The 18,622-nt window shown below is 33.0% G+C and overlaps 1 protein-coding gene across 1 annotated transcript; it reads right to left on the reverse strand.

Annotated features, from left to right (window-relative positions):
- Nucleotides 1-592: 592 nt before the first annotated feature.
- Nucleotides 593-14,616, reverse strand: LOC127719302 (uncharacterized). Its single transcript, XM_052225315.1, has 4 exons — nucleotides 14,394-14,616; nucleotides 8,567-8,666; nucleotides 3,375-3,584; nucleotides 593-906 (listed from the first exon to the last, which is right to left on the reverse strand). Exons 1-4 carry the CDS (start codon nucleotides 14,592-14,594, stop codon nucleotides 593-595), a joined length of 825 nt encoding a protein of 274 aa, XP_052081275.1. The 5' UTR covers nucleotides 14,595-14,616.
- Between the last annotated feature and the right edge of the window lie 4,006 nt (nucleotides 14,617-18,622).

Raw genomic sequence — 18,622 nt, forward strand, 5'->3', positions numbered from 1 at the left:
TGCATCTCTGACAAACAAAGAATGTGGTGTAAAAACTTAAAAAATTGAAATTGGACATCTACCTATTATCATGATTATGATCCAATATCTAAAATCCAAATAATGGTTAAATTCAGCATACAAGGAATTGATTTATAGATAAAATCAAACAAAGTTTTATTTTAAACCCTTTGGACTCCAACATGCACCAAATTTGATAACGGGGCCCAACATCCAAATTACAAATACATGGTTAGATTCAGCATATCAAAGAACCCGATAATTTTAATTTTTGTTTAAATCAAACAAAGCTTAATAATGGGACCTGGATTTGGCCCAACTTGTTACTGAACCAAAAATAAAAAAGTAAAAAGATGTTTAGATGCAGCATATCAAGGAACCCCTGAAAATCATTTTTTGTTAAAATCAAACTAAGTGTAAGTTTGGACACTTTAGACCTTTGTGTGGACCAATTAAAAACAAATCAGTCCAAAATTCAAAATCTAAATACACGGTTAGAAGTTTAATTTTGTAACCTTTTGACCTCAATATAGACTTATATAAACAAAGGGCCCAAATACCAAAATCTAAGTGGTCGTTTAGATTCAGCATATCAAATAATCCAAACAATCAAGATTTTGAATTTAACCCCTTCGAAATTGGTAAAAAATAAGCAATTTATACAAAGTAATAGAAAAGTTATTTTGACACCTTTTTCCAAAACGGTCAAGGCATATTTCTCTTTTTCCTTCTCGTCAAACGAATCGAGACCACTGGACACAATTTCTTTATCTTCATTTATGTCGCCGTCTGCCGGAAAATATGCAGACGTTAACAAACTAGACGGCTTTAAACTTCTTACTTTCGCTTGAGAAACTAATGGAGAAAACAGCCCAGAACCATGCAGATCTTCTTCCGACGAAGAATCTGGAAAACAAGAGTTACCAGTAGTGTACAAAGTATAATAATTAATTTGCTTTACATTTGTTGTATCGAATGGCATTATAACAGCTTCATAAAGGTTGAGAGAAAGAACCTTCATTTCTTCTATCAACATCCAACTGTATAGATATCAGCATGTATCTAAGGTCGGGTTGTTGTCTCTTTGACACATTCCCCATTTCCATTCTCAATTTTACAACACAATGCATACAGTATTAACAAACATAGATGCAAACCAAACCATAAATAAAACATGTTTAACCAACCAGTAAACTAATTCAAATGATAAGGGAATATAACATTTACCTGAAGTAGACAAATTTTGTATATCAACCAATCAAAGGAGATTTAACAGGTACAAACAGGTAAGGAGTAAAGTCGAAAGTATCCGATATTGAATTAGGAATTTTCAGTTAATTAAAGATTTAACAATATAACTCCTTCAAAATTGGTCAAGAAATAAGCGATTGATACAAAATAATAGAACAGTTGTTTTTTTGTGTCTTTTTCCTAAACTGCTAAATCAGTAACCCCCAAAAATCAATCCCGACCTTTCTTTTTCAATGGATGTTTATAACATTGTACCATAAGTATTCATACCATGAAAGAAAGGTCAGGATTGATTTAGGGGGTTATTGCCTTGACAGTTTGGGAAAAACGAACAAAAAACAACTTTTCAAATTGCTTTGTATAAATTGCGTATTTCTGGACCAATTTCGAAAGAGTTAAATTGATAAATCTTTAATTAATTACAAATTCCTAATGCAATCTCCTATTACTCCTTACCTGTGAGTAAGGCTATTGCTCTTATTCCAAAACTTTTATTGTTTCTATCGGTAAAAATAAAAAAGGTTCGATCAAGCCATAGTTAATAATGCCACTGAATGTTTGGAATTTTAAATTTCCGCTCAAACCTTTCTGATAAATGATGATTAGCAGTACAATTGCAGTTCCATTGTTGTCTGGTTTTTGACATGTATATTTCTATCCATCTAAAAACAGTTCAAAAATTCACACAAAATACAACCAAATTAGCTAGATTGAGAAGTAGAATAACGCCTAATAATGGAAGAAACAGCGTCGATGATGTTTCGGAAAGAATTGTCAGCTTGAAGCTCCACGTGTAGGGCAGAAACCGCTCACTCTTCTGGGGCACCACATACCCTCCCTGGTTTTATTTGGGGTCCGTGTTGCTCAGTTATGTTTTCTATGTTGTGTTTTCTATACTGTTAATTGTCTTTTGGTCCTTTTCATTTTGTACCAAGGCGTTCTCAGTTTATTTTCGACTTGTGATTTTAAATGTCCCTTTGGTATCTTTCGCTTCTTTTTTTCCAATATTTACTATTTGCAGTCGGCATGTTTCTATTGAAATTAAATATCAATTGATAAAAATAACACAAAACTATTCATTACAATATAAATATCGCATAATAAAACACTAGTAGTTGATGTTACAAAAAAGCTGTAGTTGTTATGAAATGATATCGTTTAATGCCATATTAATACGAATCCGAATAGCTTAAATATATCACACAAATGCTAGTTTGTACGAGAAACACGGTGCAGTCCATTTGCCATGGTGTATTCCAAAAATTAATACTAAGATGTATAACAATACAATTGCAATTCAAAGTTAAATTTGGTGATTTATCTATTAAACGTTGTTTGATAATAAAAAAAAAATTATTTACCAGTTGTACCAATTATCAGAAATCGATATAAGTGCACTTGTTGCTGCTGTTTTTTATAAATTGTTTATATCATTCAGATCACATGTCAAATCAAGATCTATCGCTTGATCGTCACTTTCAATTGCTGCTGTAAAAAAGCTTGTTATATTTGTTAGATATTTAAATGCAATTATTGTTCTTATTAGTAGATTGTAATACATTACGTTCCAGAACAGATTAAACAGCATATTTTTATGGGGTATGGTTTTATATTATAGTTTATAGCTTTTTGAAAATAGAAACCAAAAAAATGTACAAATAGCCAAAAATGTGAGGTTTCCATTCTTGAGCGCGGTTTGCCATGTACATTTCTTTTCTTGTTTTTTTTTGTTTTTGTTTTCATTATAGTAAATAAAGCCTGTATTTTGTCGCGTTCTATTACTGCAATAAATAATCACTGGGAGGACCAAAGCTGCTTATATAGTTTTGTTTTTTTTTCATCAAGCAGCGTTTGAAGATATTTTAGTTTGATATATTAATGTTAAATCTTTTTTAATTCCTTTTTGTATGTAGCATCGGTTTTAGCATTCAAATATTGTTTATTCAAACAATAAACAATATTCCTAACACCATAACATGCATCGTATTATATATAGAATAGAGAAAAGAAACGAGGAATGTGCCAAAGAAACTACAACAGTTTTTTTCTACCTTTGATCGTTTAATTTCATCAGGAAGTATACACAAGTTTAAATGAAAATATTTGAAAATAGGTAATCATACCATTCAATATCTTCTGGTGGTCCAGATTTGATATCTTTCTACTAGGCGGACCAATCAGAATTTGAGGTGAAGGCGATGAAATTGATAAATCAAGTAATTCTTTGTATGGGAACACCGTTTGACTATCTTTAACTTTTCCTTCATGTTGAAAACTTGTCAACCGCTCTAAAGATGGAACTGTAGCAGATAATGCCGGTTGTTTGTCAACTCCTTTAAAATATAAATAAGGGTTTCAGATACAAATTATGTATTGATATGGATAATTATCGAAAACATAACAGAACTTTTTAAAGCATAAGTATTTCAGACGGACTTCAAATATACTCAACAACACAAATAACGTAGCATTTCTTGCCATATAAATGCAGTTAGGTAATTTCATGTTTTTGCCAAAATCAATTGTAAAATTCTAGTATATTTTAAACATAACTTGACATTAACCAACGAGTCTCTAAAGAAATATACATTTTCGTGGCGACTATCTGGTTTTTATCCAAGTACCAAAAAGTCTGAGATGAGTCATAAAAAAAATTAACATCAAAAAGAAAAATCACAAAAAAAACATTACACGAAGAACTCATAGCCTCATTTATCTGGTTACTTGAACAAAGTCAAAGTCAAAGGGCGGTACACAATATATAGGCCAAACAGGGCGGGATTTTGTTATACAAACAAGGGAATCTATAGCGCTTCCTATGACCTATTCAAAAGTGATATTCAAAAGTAATTCACTAACGTTTATGAAAGTGCAATCACAATATCAAATTTCCAACCACTCGAAACGATCCAGAAACAACAAGGCAATGCGCATAAACAATTTGATAATTCCGTAAAAAAATATCGAACTGTCTGGGATGAAACGACAGCAGACAACATATACCCTTGGTCTAGATGACAACATAATGGGACAAGGGAAAATATCTAAAACTTCTTCTATGTATATCATGAATATTGTTAATAAAAGACAACGTAAGAATAGGTCTAGCGGCAATCTAAATCAACGAATTAAATATCGACGGTCTCCTATCTATATATAAAAACAACGGTAGGCATCAATATTTATGTAAACTGGGTCAAATACCAATTAGTAAATTTCAAGATATATTCAATGAGTGTGACACAATATGTTGTTTAGCCCCATCTATGAATATACGGGTATAATTACAGTTTTTCGTCACCATAGGCTGTTTACGCGTTTCGATAAACCTGACGATCATCAATGGTAATGTCTGTAGAAATTAAATATGTTAACAGAGGTATTGATTTTATCAACTTATAATTATCAAGCATATTTAATGGTCTTCCATTCAAAACTGTATACTATCATATTTTGAAAACACAGAACCACCTATTATTTCGTCCACACCATAACCCTAGCAGAAGTTTATTTTTAATAATACGTCAGTAACAGCAGACGTGAGTTTTAAAATATAATTCTCTTCTAACTTGAGACTGTGAATCGTAGAATTTTAGAGGTGATCCATATGACCATGTTATTAAGTGGGACCTCAATTTCGTTCAAGACCAAGACGTTAAACATATTTGAACCAGAGGCTCTAAAGAGCATGTGTCGCTCACCTGCATCTTCAACGATTGTCACTTTTTTGTAAAAATCGCCATTAAAGGGGAATAACAGTATTAAGTGTTAACTGACAATTTCAGCCATATCAAAGTTTTTGTAGATTTTATGCTACTGATCATTTTTCTTTTTTTTTAAAGTTTCTATTTGTCTATTTTAGTTTTCAAGATAATAGGCAAAAAATGCCACAAAGTTGGTAGAAATTATTATTAAAGGGCAATCACTTCAATGAGGATCCAACTGAGGATGTCGACCATGAGACTTATTTTTATATCTTGTCTTGCTGGTCATTTTTGCATTTTACAGGTTGCATTTCTGTAAATATTGACAATGCAATTTCCCATAGAAACTCCTTTTACGGCTAAAACTGTACCACTTTTACTATGAAGTTTTGAAAAAAAATCATATACTAGAATGGAAAGTTCATATGCACTACAATTTTTTTCAAAGGTAAAAATATAGGGCTGTGCGGCATATTTTCAACGTTTATATGCCCCAAACTTCTAAGAGTTTAAACTAACACTAAATTTCTGAACTATCTCTACCTTGACTGTAGGATTACCACAGATTTCAATATAAACAATATGCATATGTATATTTACTGGTAACATTCCCAAGTTATGTCTCTATGAGATGAAACATAGAGATCATAACTGTGAACCAGTATGTAAACAAAATTAATAATATATGAATATTCTATATCTCCCCAAAAGAGGCGTGGTTTGAGAAACAGCTGTATTTACAGAGTGCAACCTACAGTTTCTATCTGTCTATTAAAGTTTTCAAGATAATAGGCAAAACATTAAAATTTTGAAAATAGTCACAAAAGGGCAACAACTTCAATTAGGAGTCGACTAACGACTTCGGTCGTCTGACTTATTTGTAGATCTTGTCTTGAAGAGCATTTTTGCATTCAAAATTTTTATCCATCTCCTATAATAATATAATAAGCAAAACCATCATTAATGGGCAGTAAGTTCAATAAGGTGTTGACCAACAATTTCAATCATGTTTGTACATCTTGTTTTGCAAATCACTGTTGTTATTTAAAGTTTTTTTCTATCAAATACAATTTTTGAGATAATGAGCAAAATTTTTTAAAATTTGGTAAAACTCCTTTTTTTAGGGACAAAGCTCCTGTAAGAAGTCGTTAGACAGTTTTCGTTTCAAAAGACATTATGTAGATTTCATCATTCAAACATTTTTGCTGAGGCATATTTTCTCTATCTGTAACGGTTTTCAAGATAATTGCCAAACATAGCATTTTACTCCTTTTTTCTATTTTTAGCCTTGTTGGTAATGTCGGTCAGCATGCGGGTACATCGGACAAATTTTTGTATACAAGATATCTCAGTGATGATTGTGGTCAAGTTTGGTTCCGTTTGGCCTATTAGTTTCAGGTGAAAAGATTTGTTGTACAAGTTAACGGACCCGACGGACGACGCCGACGAGAACGGATAAGACGGACCATGGATGATGGACGACGGATGCCAAGTGAAGAGAAAGGCTCACTTGGCCCTTTTGGCTCTTCATGGTACTGTAAAAATTGGTGGTAACGGGACAAATCTGATAACAAATCCATTGATTCTAATTTATATAAATGTATGAATGTTGGGGATAATGTTTTACATTTGGCATATTTATGATATCGGGGCCTTCTTAGTTGACTATGCGATATTGAATTTGCTAATTGCGGAAGGCCGTACGATGACCTATAGCTGTTAATCTCTATGTCTGTTGGTCTCTGGTGCAGAGTGTCTCATTGGAAATCATACCACATCATCTTATTTTTTTTATTTTTACATGTAGGTCCTTGTTTCAATAGAATAGTTTTATTCCTTTAGAGGGATTTTTTCAAGGCAATACACATGATTTTTGTTAATTAAATAAAAAAATGCTTATTTACCTGCAAAATATAAACTTGTGGTCAGGCATAAATGAAAATTGATTTCGATCCTCCAGCTTATCCAAAATAATTTGCTGAACCGAATTATTGTATTGAAATAGAATCCTAAGAGCCTGACTCATTTAACGAATAAATTCAGTTTGATTCAGTAACGGTTGGCTTATTTGTACATAATGTGTAGCTTACCATTTTTTTTTTTATATGATGGCTTGGAAAAGTCACCAAAAGTTAGTATTAGTGAAATATATCTTGCACGGACTCAGATGATAATGTTTTGACATCTTGATTTACATGTAAATATTATCCATTTTACTGTTAACTGTTTTTTTCTGTCTATTGTAGCTGTGGTATAAAGTTGATATGTAAGGAGAAAAATATGACCAGACTTTAATATTTGTGAAAGTTTACTTGGAACAGGATGTATGACTGCGCCGACCGGTTATAGGACAATGTCATGTTAGCTTAAAGAGAAGACATGGTTCAAGGACTGTTTTTATGACTGCCAGAAAAGTTAACTGTATGGCAGGTCTTATAATTAAGTTAACTCTGAACGAAGTAAATTATGCAAAAACCGGTCATACACATTCAATCAATGGCAATTGTTTTCGGTAATAAAACTATACTTAGTACTCGGAGTACAAAATTTGTGCTCGAAACACAAAATACAGTAATCTTAATGGTTGAATTTTGAGTCTGAGTACATGGAGTACGATAATCGTACTCAAGATTTTTATGACTGCAAGGCCAGGTTTACTATCAAGAGTAGTCATTGATATCAGCTGCTCTACTAGAACCAGACCTGATCTAATAAAAGTTAAATTTGGTCTGGTAAGCTCCAAGATGTAGTTAACATGATCCAAAGTTAACAGGACCGCTTTGATTGATGAATTTGAACTGAGTATCGATTACCGATTAAGGAATATATAGCACCGTTTCAAAAGCAGACATGTCTCCATGACAGAATGTAATGGTCTGTCAAATAGCAGACTTATCCAAAAGACAGAACAACAGCAAACCTGTTCATTTGGTCTGTTCTGGTCATGCTGACCTGTCCATAGGTCTGGTTTGGTCTAGTTAGGCTGACCTGTCCTCAGCATGTCAGGTTTGGTCTGGTCAAGTTCAATTTTCCTGAGGACAGGTCTGTACTCAGGTTGGTATGCAGCAATCCTAAAAAAACAGATCTAGGTCTGGTCTGATAAGGACACTTTTCACTTGCAGGTCTACTTGAACTTTCTGAAGTTAACTGAGAGAACAGTCATAAGGACTCTGAGTTCACTTCTGTACAGGTTCTGACGGCATCTATCCGTAAGGAGACGATTGACAATCGTTTTATTTATTTTTTTTATAGATCTTATCTTGCTCCACTTTCATATTTTGACAGTTTTTTTCTATAATGACTTTCCGCAAATTCGCTTTCCTTCAAATAAGATATGTTTAGTCTATGTTCAGACTGTTTGGTAGTTAATAATAAACTGTACATATCAACAGCATACTAAATTGTCTGAAAAGCTTCTGAACAGTACTGAATTTACTTCAAGCTAAATACCTGAACAGTACCGAATTTATCTCAATTCTTAAAATCGACTGAAAGATTGAATATGACTGAATAAATTATTGTTCGAGCTGTTCAGATGATGCTAAGATCAAAATGACCGTCTTGGAATAAAATTCATTTGCTAGTGAAAAGCTTCAAAGTTTTGTTCTTACCTTTTATGTACGATTGTTGGTATCGGGTATGGTTTACATATTTAGTTTTAAGCTCTTCACACTCCATAATCATTTCTGGGCCCCCTAGTCTTCCTATAGCCTGCGAAGTCAATTAATATACAGACTATAAACATATATTACTAGCATTGAACCGTTTATACATATTGAATATGCAACACTACAAAATAAGAGAGAACAACAAATAATGTACTTCAAAAAAATGAAGGCTTGTTCTGTTATTTGAAGGAAATCAAAAGTCAACGACTTCTGAAACAGAGGTCAAATTTATGAAAAACATTAACGATATTCATCGTCTGTTTTTACTTAATTCATATAAATCAAAGGTTGCTGTCTTCCCATATTATACCAGTGTGAAAAGGCCCTAACAAGACAAAACGTAAACAAAAAGAAAAACATCGGCCTGAGGGATGATAAAACAATAAACAAATGAAAATGAGAGACACAAACAAACGATTTGATACTGAAATTTCCAAATCTAGAAAAAAGGACAATTATTGCTGTTTTTATTGTATTCAATTTGAGTTAATTTCGCATTATGATAAGAGCATAACTGATAAGCAAAATATCATCTGAGTTAGGCCATCAGCTGTGATTCATGACAATACATATGGAATAATAGATGTCAAAATCCGTATCGCATGCTGTATCACCACGAGGAACCAATATCAGTCTCGAGGGACGAAAGTCCCGAGGGCTTTATAAGTCGAGTGGTGATACAGCATCAAATACAGATTTTGACATGAATTGATCTGTTTATCATATATTTTAATAGAATAAGGTTCATGATCATATCAAAGGTGAAACCTATTTGATTCTAGAGTGGGGTTGGCAAGTTTTGGAAATAGATATTCTTGCCCCCATTTAGGTAACAACAAATAATCTTGCCTTATCACACTTGAAAATAAATATTCCTCTCCCAAATAATCATTTACAAAGGTGTCCAATATTTACAGAAGATCCAGGAAGAAGTATTGTAAGTTGTTGTTTGGAGGGTAACGCAGTGAACGTTCCCCCCAACCCATTTTGACCTGAAAAAAAAATGATTGTGTATGTGAAATCTCTTTAAAAATAAAATTGACTCACTAAGATCGCCAGAAATTTTACTTTTTTTGATAAAACACCCTCTTTCCTTTGGCCATCGTTTGTAAAGGTATTTTATTTTCATATTAATAGAATATGCATTCAAGACTCCATTTTGACTGCTCTAATTTGTTTTTGAAGTTATATGTGTATCCTATAAAAAGGTGATCTGTGTCACAAAAGATAAATAACTTTATGGGGTGAAAAGTTGATTCTGAGGGGTGGCTAGGAGGGTGAAATTTTGTGTCAATTTTTTAAAGAGTAGAAAATAAATATATTCTTGCCCGGGTCTGAATGAACATAAATAATCCGGCCCACTTTATGTGGAAAATAAGTATTTCAATCTCATCAAATTTGCTAGGCCCCCTCAATATCAAATGGTCGTCAAATACTAGACTGCTGCTTAACCCTTTTTCTTGCGCCAATTTAGTGTGGTTACATTTCGTATCATGCCAGGAAATACGGCAACTAGACATTATATGTCCAACTTTGGCGTCATTCGATATAAAACGTTACGCCCTGATGACGTAACATTGGAGACCTATCGAAGTCTCGAAAAAAGATTGACTTATATAATCAGCGGTGTTTTATTTGAAAAAGATACAGCAATGAATAAGTGATTGCATTAATTAAATATATAGACACATGTGTAGCATGAATAGGATTAACATCATTGTCGTCTTCTGAAATTTCAAGCGCATAACCACTGAGGAGTTCCGGAAACAATCTAGAGATGTTCCAAAAGGTGTGCGATACGGGTCTAGCTATGCGATACAGGGTATCCGATACGGGATATGCAATACAGGGTAGATGATACAGACTGGAGAAAAGAACCTTTAAATATTTCTGTAGTTAGTATACAATTATAGCATTTGTATGATATGATACAAGGATTTATCCCCAGCTTAGTATATTTCTAGGATTTTGATTGGTTAACGCACGTCGTTACAAAACCCATAGCCCCGGGTTGTTGCTAACCAATATACCCGGACGTTGCTAACCATTGAACCGGGGAACTTCACGCGCGTTTTCCTTAGTTCCATGGTTGTTCCTTGTGTTATCTTGAATTCTGTAGATTATCCATGATGTCTGTAATTAAATATTTAATCCACTAATGATTTTATCCTATTATGCCGATCTGCACTCATTTTAGTAAATGCATCACTTGGCTGCCACATTGTCAATGAATGGGACTACTGACCTAGCTATGTAAATGACCCACGTTGACGTCACACCGTCTATGATGTAACTCCTACAACATTGAGAGCCAAATTTGACTCATTCCAGTTTCTCTGTCTTGGATTAAAAAAGTCTTATATTTGACTACCTGTAGGGTACTACCTCTCTACACCGTTAAAAATATGTCAAATTACCAAATTGCAATAAAACTTTTTATAAATAATGAAAAAAACGTTGCTTTCACGTTACACTTTGCAGTCGAATTTCTCTAAAAATCGACAGGTTTGGACTAAGACCGGGGATAAATTCGTTATCTACGTTCATATCCGTAGATATGGATATTTTAACACCGTTCAGTACCCTGTATACCATTCGGCTTCGCCTCGGGGTGTACTTGGATACTTCAGGGTGTTAAAATATCCATATCTACGGATATGAACGTAGATAACTTATAATATGACCTGAAAGAAGTATATGGACCGAGGACGAAGTCCGAGGTCGATATACTTCTTTTGGTCGATATATCCTGTATTGACCTCAAACAAAGGCTATAATTGTTATATTTTTAATTTCCAACCATATTTGTATCAAAATCGTCAGTGTAATATATTTGATCATTTAATTTTGTTGGAATTTTATAGATATCATATTGTCTCCTTGACAAAACAACATATTAGTTGTTATTTTATGATTTTTGATTATTTTTGTGCGTATATCTTATGTATTTAAAGATTTTTTTTCCAATAATCGATCATAAATATACACTTTTTAAGAACTTTAAACAATATCAAGAAATTCATTACATGACGTCACAAAGTATATCGGTTTTTAGATATTCTAAAAATAACCGTGCAATATCACTGTTGCTATCCACCGTTTTCTATCTACCTTCGAAATATAGTTTAACATATGACTTTCCCTGAACGAATCAAATTAGATAACATAAACGAATAAATAATATTACTAAATATATGATAAAGGATAATAACAACAATAATATTTGTTAATTGTATTAGGGAACTAGTTAAAAGAAAAACATTACTAATTGTAGAACACTCACTAAAAGCCCGAGTTTAAACGATACTTGAAGGGGTTTTATATATGTTAGATACCCGATGCATAGTAGGGACCTTCAACTGTTCAGAAGGAATGCAACCACTAATATATAGCCCCATTGCTTCTAGATTAAATTCTGCAATTTCAAGCATTCGTAGCAATTTCATGAAATTCATTTCATGTTACAACTAGCCATAGGCCTTATCATTAACTGTGTTGAAAAATTCAACATACATTTATTCGCATATTGAAGCGCACTGGTTTCCAGAAATTTGGTAGAACAAAATCAGGCACTTCTGATTTAAGCAAACAAGGCATATATACCTTCCTATTTTAATTTCATATACTGGCTGTACAGTGCCCTCCATCTTTTCAGATTTAATTTGATACCAACATTACTTAAATATTTTACTTTATTGACAAAGCTGCAGCTATGCGCAGGAAATATGTTCATCTTTCTTGTATATAAAAAAGGAGATGTGGTATGTTTGCCAATGAGACCACTCTCCACAAGAGAACAAATGAAACAGAAACTAACAACTATAGGTCACATTACGGCCTTCAACAATGAGCAAAGCCCATTACACATAGTCAGCTATAAAAGGCCCCGAAATGACAAATGTAAAACAATTTAGACGAAAAAACTAACGGTATAATTTATGTACAAAATAGTGAACGAAAAACAAATATGTAACACAGCAACAAACGACAACCACTGAATCACAGGCTCCTGACTTAGGACACGCACATGCATAATGTGGCGGGGATAAACAAGTTTGTTGGCACCAAACCCTCCCCCATTACCTGGGACAGTTGTGTAACAGCACAACATAATAACTATGAAAACAATACACGAAAACCAAATACAAGTATGAGAAACAGCAAAAAACGACAACCACTCAATTTTCACAGGTTACTGACTTGGGACAGTCACATCTGGGATGTGGCGGGGTTACAATAGTTTGATGGCGCCAACCCTCCCCTAATCTGTATCAGTTGTGTAACAGTATTGTTTCTGACCGCGCCTGAATTAGTAGTCCTTTACCTCTAAAATGGAGGTGATGATGATATAATTGTCTAAAATTTGCATTTACCCCTTGAATGTAGAATGATTTAATGTTCATTCTTAATACATTTCGTGTAGTATTTATGTTACATCACGACGACATTATTGGCTGCTTTGTCTGCACAAAATGAACTCAAAACTTTTTGGAAATACTTGAAGTTTGTTTCTTATCGAAAAATGTTTTTTGATAAATGTTTATATCATTTCCGAAATTTGATACATGAATACTATAAAGTTCTTATTACATTCATTGAAACAAATATCAAATGATTTTTTGCATCTGATTTCTCCGTGAACACATCTTTTACTATAGGTTGAAACAAATAATCTTTATTGTCACATAAACAAAATTAAAAATTGTTGTGACATAAAATTATATATGTTTATTGTATAAATTCAAAATAGAATAAAAATGAATCAATAATGCAGTCAGAAAATATACATATATATATACACGTCTAAACAAGTGACAACTTTATGACAGACATTCTCCATCTGAAAACACGTAGTTATACATGGCTAACACCATATATATATATATATGTATAATTCGTCTCAAACTTAGCACAACAATGTCAGATCTTCAAACGACGCAATTTTTTGTTCTTTCCTCAGTGGGATTCGAACCCTTGTGTCTTTGACATCGTGGCAATACCGCCTACACCGTGTCCAGCGCCCTAGACAATTCGACCAGCTATGCTTCTTAAAAATAACGGTTTCGGTGGTCGATGTAATGCCTTTCCTCGTCAGCTTTATGTAGGGTTGAAACACAGCACATGATGTTTAATTGCAAGTAGATTGTGTACCTTTCAGATCAGCTATTGTTGTTGCTATTAATTATTTAGATATGAGCGTTTTTTAATAAACTACATCAAGACGTGCGCTTCAGACGTAACAAATTGGTAAAGTTTCATATTCAGATTAAGAAAAACATCGAAGAGCTATTATATTTTCGAAAAGGCGCAACGGTATTCCAAATCAATACAAGAAAACGTTTATAAAATTTTCATAAGGATTGTAACTTATTGCATCGCAAAAGTAATTTGACTTTAATTATAATATATACATTTACAATTTATACGGTAAAATACCGAAAATGTTTATCGTTGTTGAAAATGCCTAATTAAACATTTCAAATTTCTCTTCTTTCCTTTTAATGTTTTTTTCTTATTGAACTGTGTCCAAGACCAAGGTAAACTTAATTAGGATTAGCCTAACATATGAGGGTAGATGTAGACAAAAATTCTACGACAGATTTCATAACCGAGAGAAGTTGCAATTTTGGCATTTCAGGAATATAAAAACAAAAGCAATTAGATTATATTTCAATTTATATATAAAGTGTTTATTGCTATTATCTTGATCTTATTAACCCATAAATTTCATTTTAAGCTGGTCAGCTAAATTCTAAAATGACATTCTTACCCCAGTGATATCCCTCCAGACAGTAGTAAAGAATGCAGACTCGATCTCTCTATCTCTAATATCATCTTTAAGGAACATGTTACTGTAGTATTTGATTCTTGCCAAGTCAGCTGCGGGTGTTGTTTCTTCCCTCTTTGGTAATTTGTCATATCCACCTGTTGGTGGGGGTAAGTTTGTCAGCTTCCTGATTAAGGCTACCATTAGTGTGCTATCAAAATTTTTAGAGTTTGCGCGAACTGTAATTATAAATTTCCCACTATCAATCTTTTATGTATTTTCATAAAACAGTTATTGAATTGTGAATTTATTTAAGTACCTCTGTTTTGAAATTTGAGCCGCAGTCATCAAATTAAAGACTTCGAAATAAGGGTAATCTCAATTATGACAGGAATCGTTAAATCAGGATTTGTCAACCAGATATGAAAGTGCCTCGGTAGTCTCGTGGTAGCGTGTCCACCTCGAGTGCGGGAGGTCGTGGGTTCGAACCTCGACCGGGTCAAACCAAAGACTTTAACATTGATATTTGATGCGTTTCCGCTAAGCACGCGGTATTTAGGGGTAAGAGCAAAGACTTGTCGGCTCGAAAACAGAATAATGTATCCGAATAAGATGACATATCTTCCTGCGGACTGTTACCTTGTAAACTAGCACATTATAATCAGGCTCAGCGAGTCGGTATAGTATAAAGCAGGCTTAATATTCATATTACATTAACATTTTATCGTCCTGAACATGCTTGTTAATTTGCCGCTGGACGTTCAGCAGCTATCCATCATCAGCATCATCATCAACATCTGGCAAATATTGCTAAAAACAATTTCACGATGAGGAAATCATATATCCATAATGAATTAACAATTTTGTTTTTTTTTTTTGAGAATCCTGCTTCAAGGTGATCTTTCATATATGTTTGAATTCATATGTATTAGCGGAAAACTTACATATATTATCAGTAGGTTTTAAAACATCACAACCCTTTTTTAGAGCCTCTAACGAACCTAAATCCATCACCTGGTAAATTTACCCCTTAATAGACAATGAAAAGATACCTTATGACAAATTTAGCTACAACCTGATTATGATTTGGAGGCATGAAACTTATAACTAGTTGGTTTCATTTTTTACAGCACTGGGTCGATACCTCTACTGATTGACTATCAGTCCGCGAGGATATCAACAGTTTAGTAGTCAGTACTGACATGATTTATAACAAACCTTCTTAAAATTGTCCGTTTATAAATTTTGAAATTACAAAGAAACTAAGGTTTCGACTCCTTTAGGCAAAGTTGACCTTAGATTGGTTTGGCTAGTTTTTAGGTCCGTTGGTTATGGTATAGAACCACTAATTCAGGCCCGATCGAAAAAAAAACATACAAGAATGTAGTACATATTTTAAACAAAATAGTTCCTACGCATAGCTGTATCTTTGTCAATAGGTGAAATATTTGGGTAGATTTGATATCAAATAAAAGCTTGGGGACTTGGGATCACTGTAGAAACATTGTAGGAAATTTCTCTTGAATAATAAAGAAGTATATTAAATTTTAATAGGAGGGCAAATTTACAGAAGTACCTGTTTTTGTACTATCAAACTTCCGGGAACCAGTACGCTCTAATATTCAATTAAAGGTATGTTAAATTTTTCTGCACAAGTCAGGATAAGGCATAGTTTTGACATGAAATAACGGCCACTATATTTGAACTTACGACAAGGTTACCAATAATGCTTGAAATTGCAGAATTTAACATGGAAAGCAATGGGGCTATGAATTAGTGGTTTTATACCTTATATAGCTCTTCAATTGTTTCGATTATTATACATTCTTGGCTTTCAAACATTCGGTTTTGGGCGTTGCTGGTAAATGTTAATCCAGAAAAGCGCTTCGGACACATGGAATTTATAACTGTTGCTCTCATTTTTTAACCCTTTATACAGTGGTAGCGGTGAAAAAAGCGAAAACAGGGATACAAATGGAAACCAAAAAAAAAATAAACCAGCTTCATTATCAAACTTTTACAATTTTTATCATTTAAATATAATAAAAGTAGTAAAAGTCCTTTTCAATATTCCATACAATATGTATTACAATACAGATGTTGTATGATTGCCAATGAGACAATAGATTAGATATAAGAAGATGTGGTATTAGTGCCAATGAGACAACTCTCCATCCAAGTAACCATTTGTAAAAGTAAACCATTAAGGTCAAAGTACGGTCTTCAACACGGAGCCGTTGTACCTCATATGGATCATGAGTTTTATTTCATTTTGAATACTGTGTTAGGTGTCTTAATACAAAAGATTTAAAGGAAATAATTTTAAAACTGCTTTGCGTTTTTCTCAAATAATTTATTTTGTTAATTTCAAATCATAAATTTAATTCCTATTCTAACTTGCAACATACTTGTGATAAAATAATGTCTGGTTATATGAGGGGTACTTAAGGCACAATGCCGTCTCTTCCAAAAACAAGCAACACGAAAAATCACCCAACAATGACATTAAGACATTTACAATGTTTAACAGTACAAATTAAACTTTGACTTGCTTTTTGTATTTTGACATAGTTGGTTTCATTTGACTGTCAAAAAGAAAAAAGTAAATTCAAGAATTGATACTCTTTAAGTGTATATGTTATGATCTTGTTTCACCAAATAGACTGAAAACAGATAGATATGTCTCAGCTGAAAATAATAAATGTTGCTGTGTGTATATCTAAAAATATAAATATGTTAAGAAAAAAAAAAGTTTATTAACATGATCAGAGGATAAATAAATATAAACATAATTTAAAAATTAATGTAAGTATGAAATATACATAGATAATATTTTGAATAATAATTAAAAGTAAATAAGCTTCAATAAAATCAACAAAAAGACTTGCAACTTTTGATGAAAAAAAAGGTATAAATCTTTGTTAAATAAATCATAAAATATAAGAAGCGTAAATGTTAAGAAGTCTATGTCAAACATCTTCTGAAGTCGATAAGTCATCGGTTCCATAAATCCTTAAAATTGAAATGTGTTTTGCTCTTCTTCATTCCTATTGTTCTCTGTAAATATAAAAGATATATAATTAAAAACCATTTCACACATATACAATTTTAATAAAATTTGGGAAATTTTCTTTTTGGGGGCGGGATGTGGGATGTTATGTATATGTATGGTCGTATGTGTTTTGATGTTAAGTCGTGAGAGTTGTGTCCCTTTGTTTATTGATGCATATTTGTCATGTGATGTTTTCTGTCTCTTTGAAATAAACGTGCTATGGAAATAGATGTGTTTTTGTTGCTCTTAAGCAGATACAACTTTAGCGGCATGGGGAGACAAGTATATGTCCCCCCAAGTACGTAATAGGTTTAGCTAGCTATAAAACCAGAATTAATCCACCATTTTCTACATAAGAAAATGCCTGTACCAAGTCAGGAATATGACAGTTGTTATCCATTCGTTTGATGTGTTTGAGTTTTTGATTTTGCCATTTGATTAGGGACTTTCCTTTTTCAATTTTCCACGAAGTTCAGTATTTTTGTGAATTTACTTTTTTCCACTTTCTAATTAAACGAGTTTTAGCGATGAACTTGATTCCAATGTAGTCCAAGAATGACAAGTTTCACGTTTACATGCTTAAAATGCAAATATATTGATATACAACAAAAATGAATAAAATTTTTGACTGTTTAAAGACACCCGCTACTAGTGAATCAACTCCTATCATTTCTACTTGAAACATTAAAAGGCAAGAAGAGCACACGTAAGACATGTAATATGTTAATCACTTAGGCAGAATTCACTCATAACTTAACAGGGAAAACTTACTATACAAAATCTTTTGGGCGTCTGGACAGTTCATCGGACAATGGCGTTTACGAAATTTGAATGTACTTTGTGTGGGCTACTTTATGTTAGTGAAACTAGACAAATGTGCGTAACAAGACAAAGCAACACCGGGTCTGATTATAGAGATCCACGATTCATGGTTCTTTGTAACCATTTTAATCAATCGGACCATGATCCTTCTTTATTTATGAAAGTACGCATGATCGAGAAAATTTATCACCACACCAATAGCCCTATACTAAGTACTCCTGTCCGAAAAGATAGAGACCATTTCTAGATATTGGGAACTAGGTACTGCAATGCCATATGGTTGCAAGGATAACATAAAAAAGTAGCAAATTTGTCAAGTCCAGCCTCCAGTGATGTAAATGTAATACGTTTATTTATT

The sequence above is a fragment of the Mytilus californianus genome, unplaced genomic scaffold, assembly GCF_021869535.1.
Source record: "Mytilus californianus isolate M0D057914Y unplaced genomic scaffold, xbMytCali1.0.p SCAF_11, whole genome shotgun sequence".
NCBI classification, from domain to species: Eukaryota; Metazoa; Mollusca; class Bivalvia; order Mytilida; family Mytilidae; genus Mytilus; species Mytilus californianus.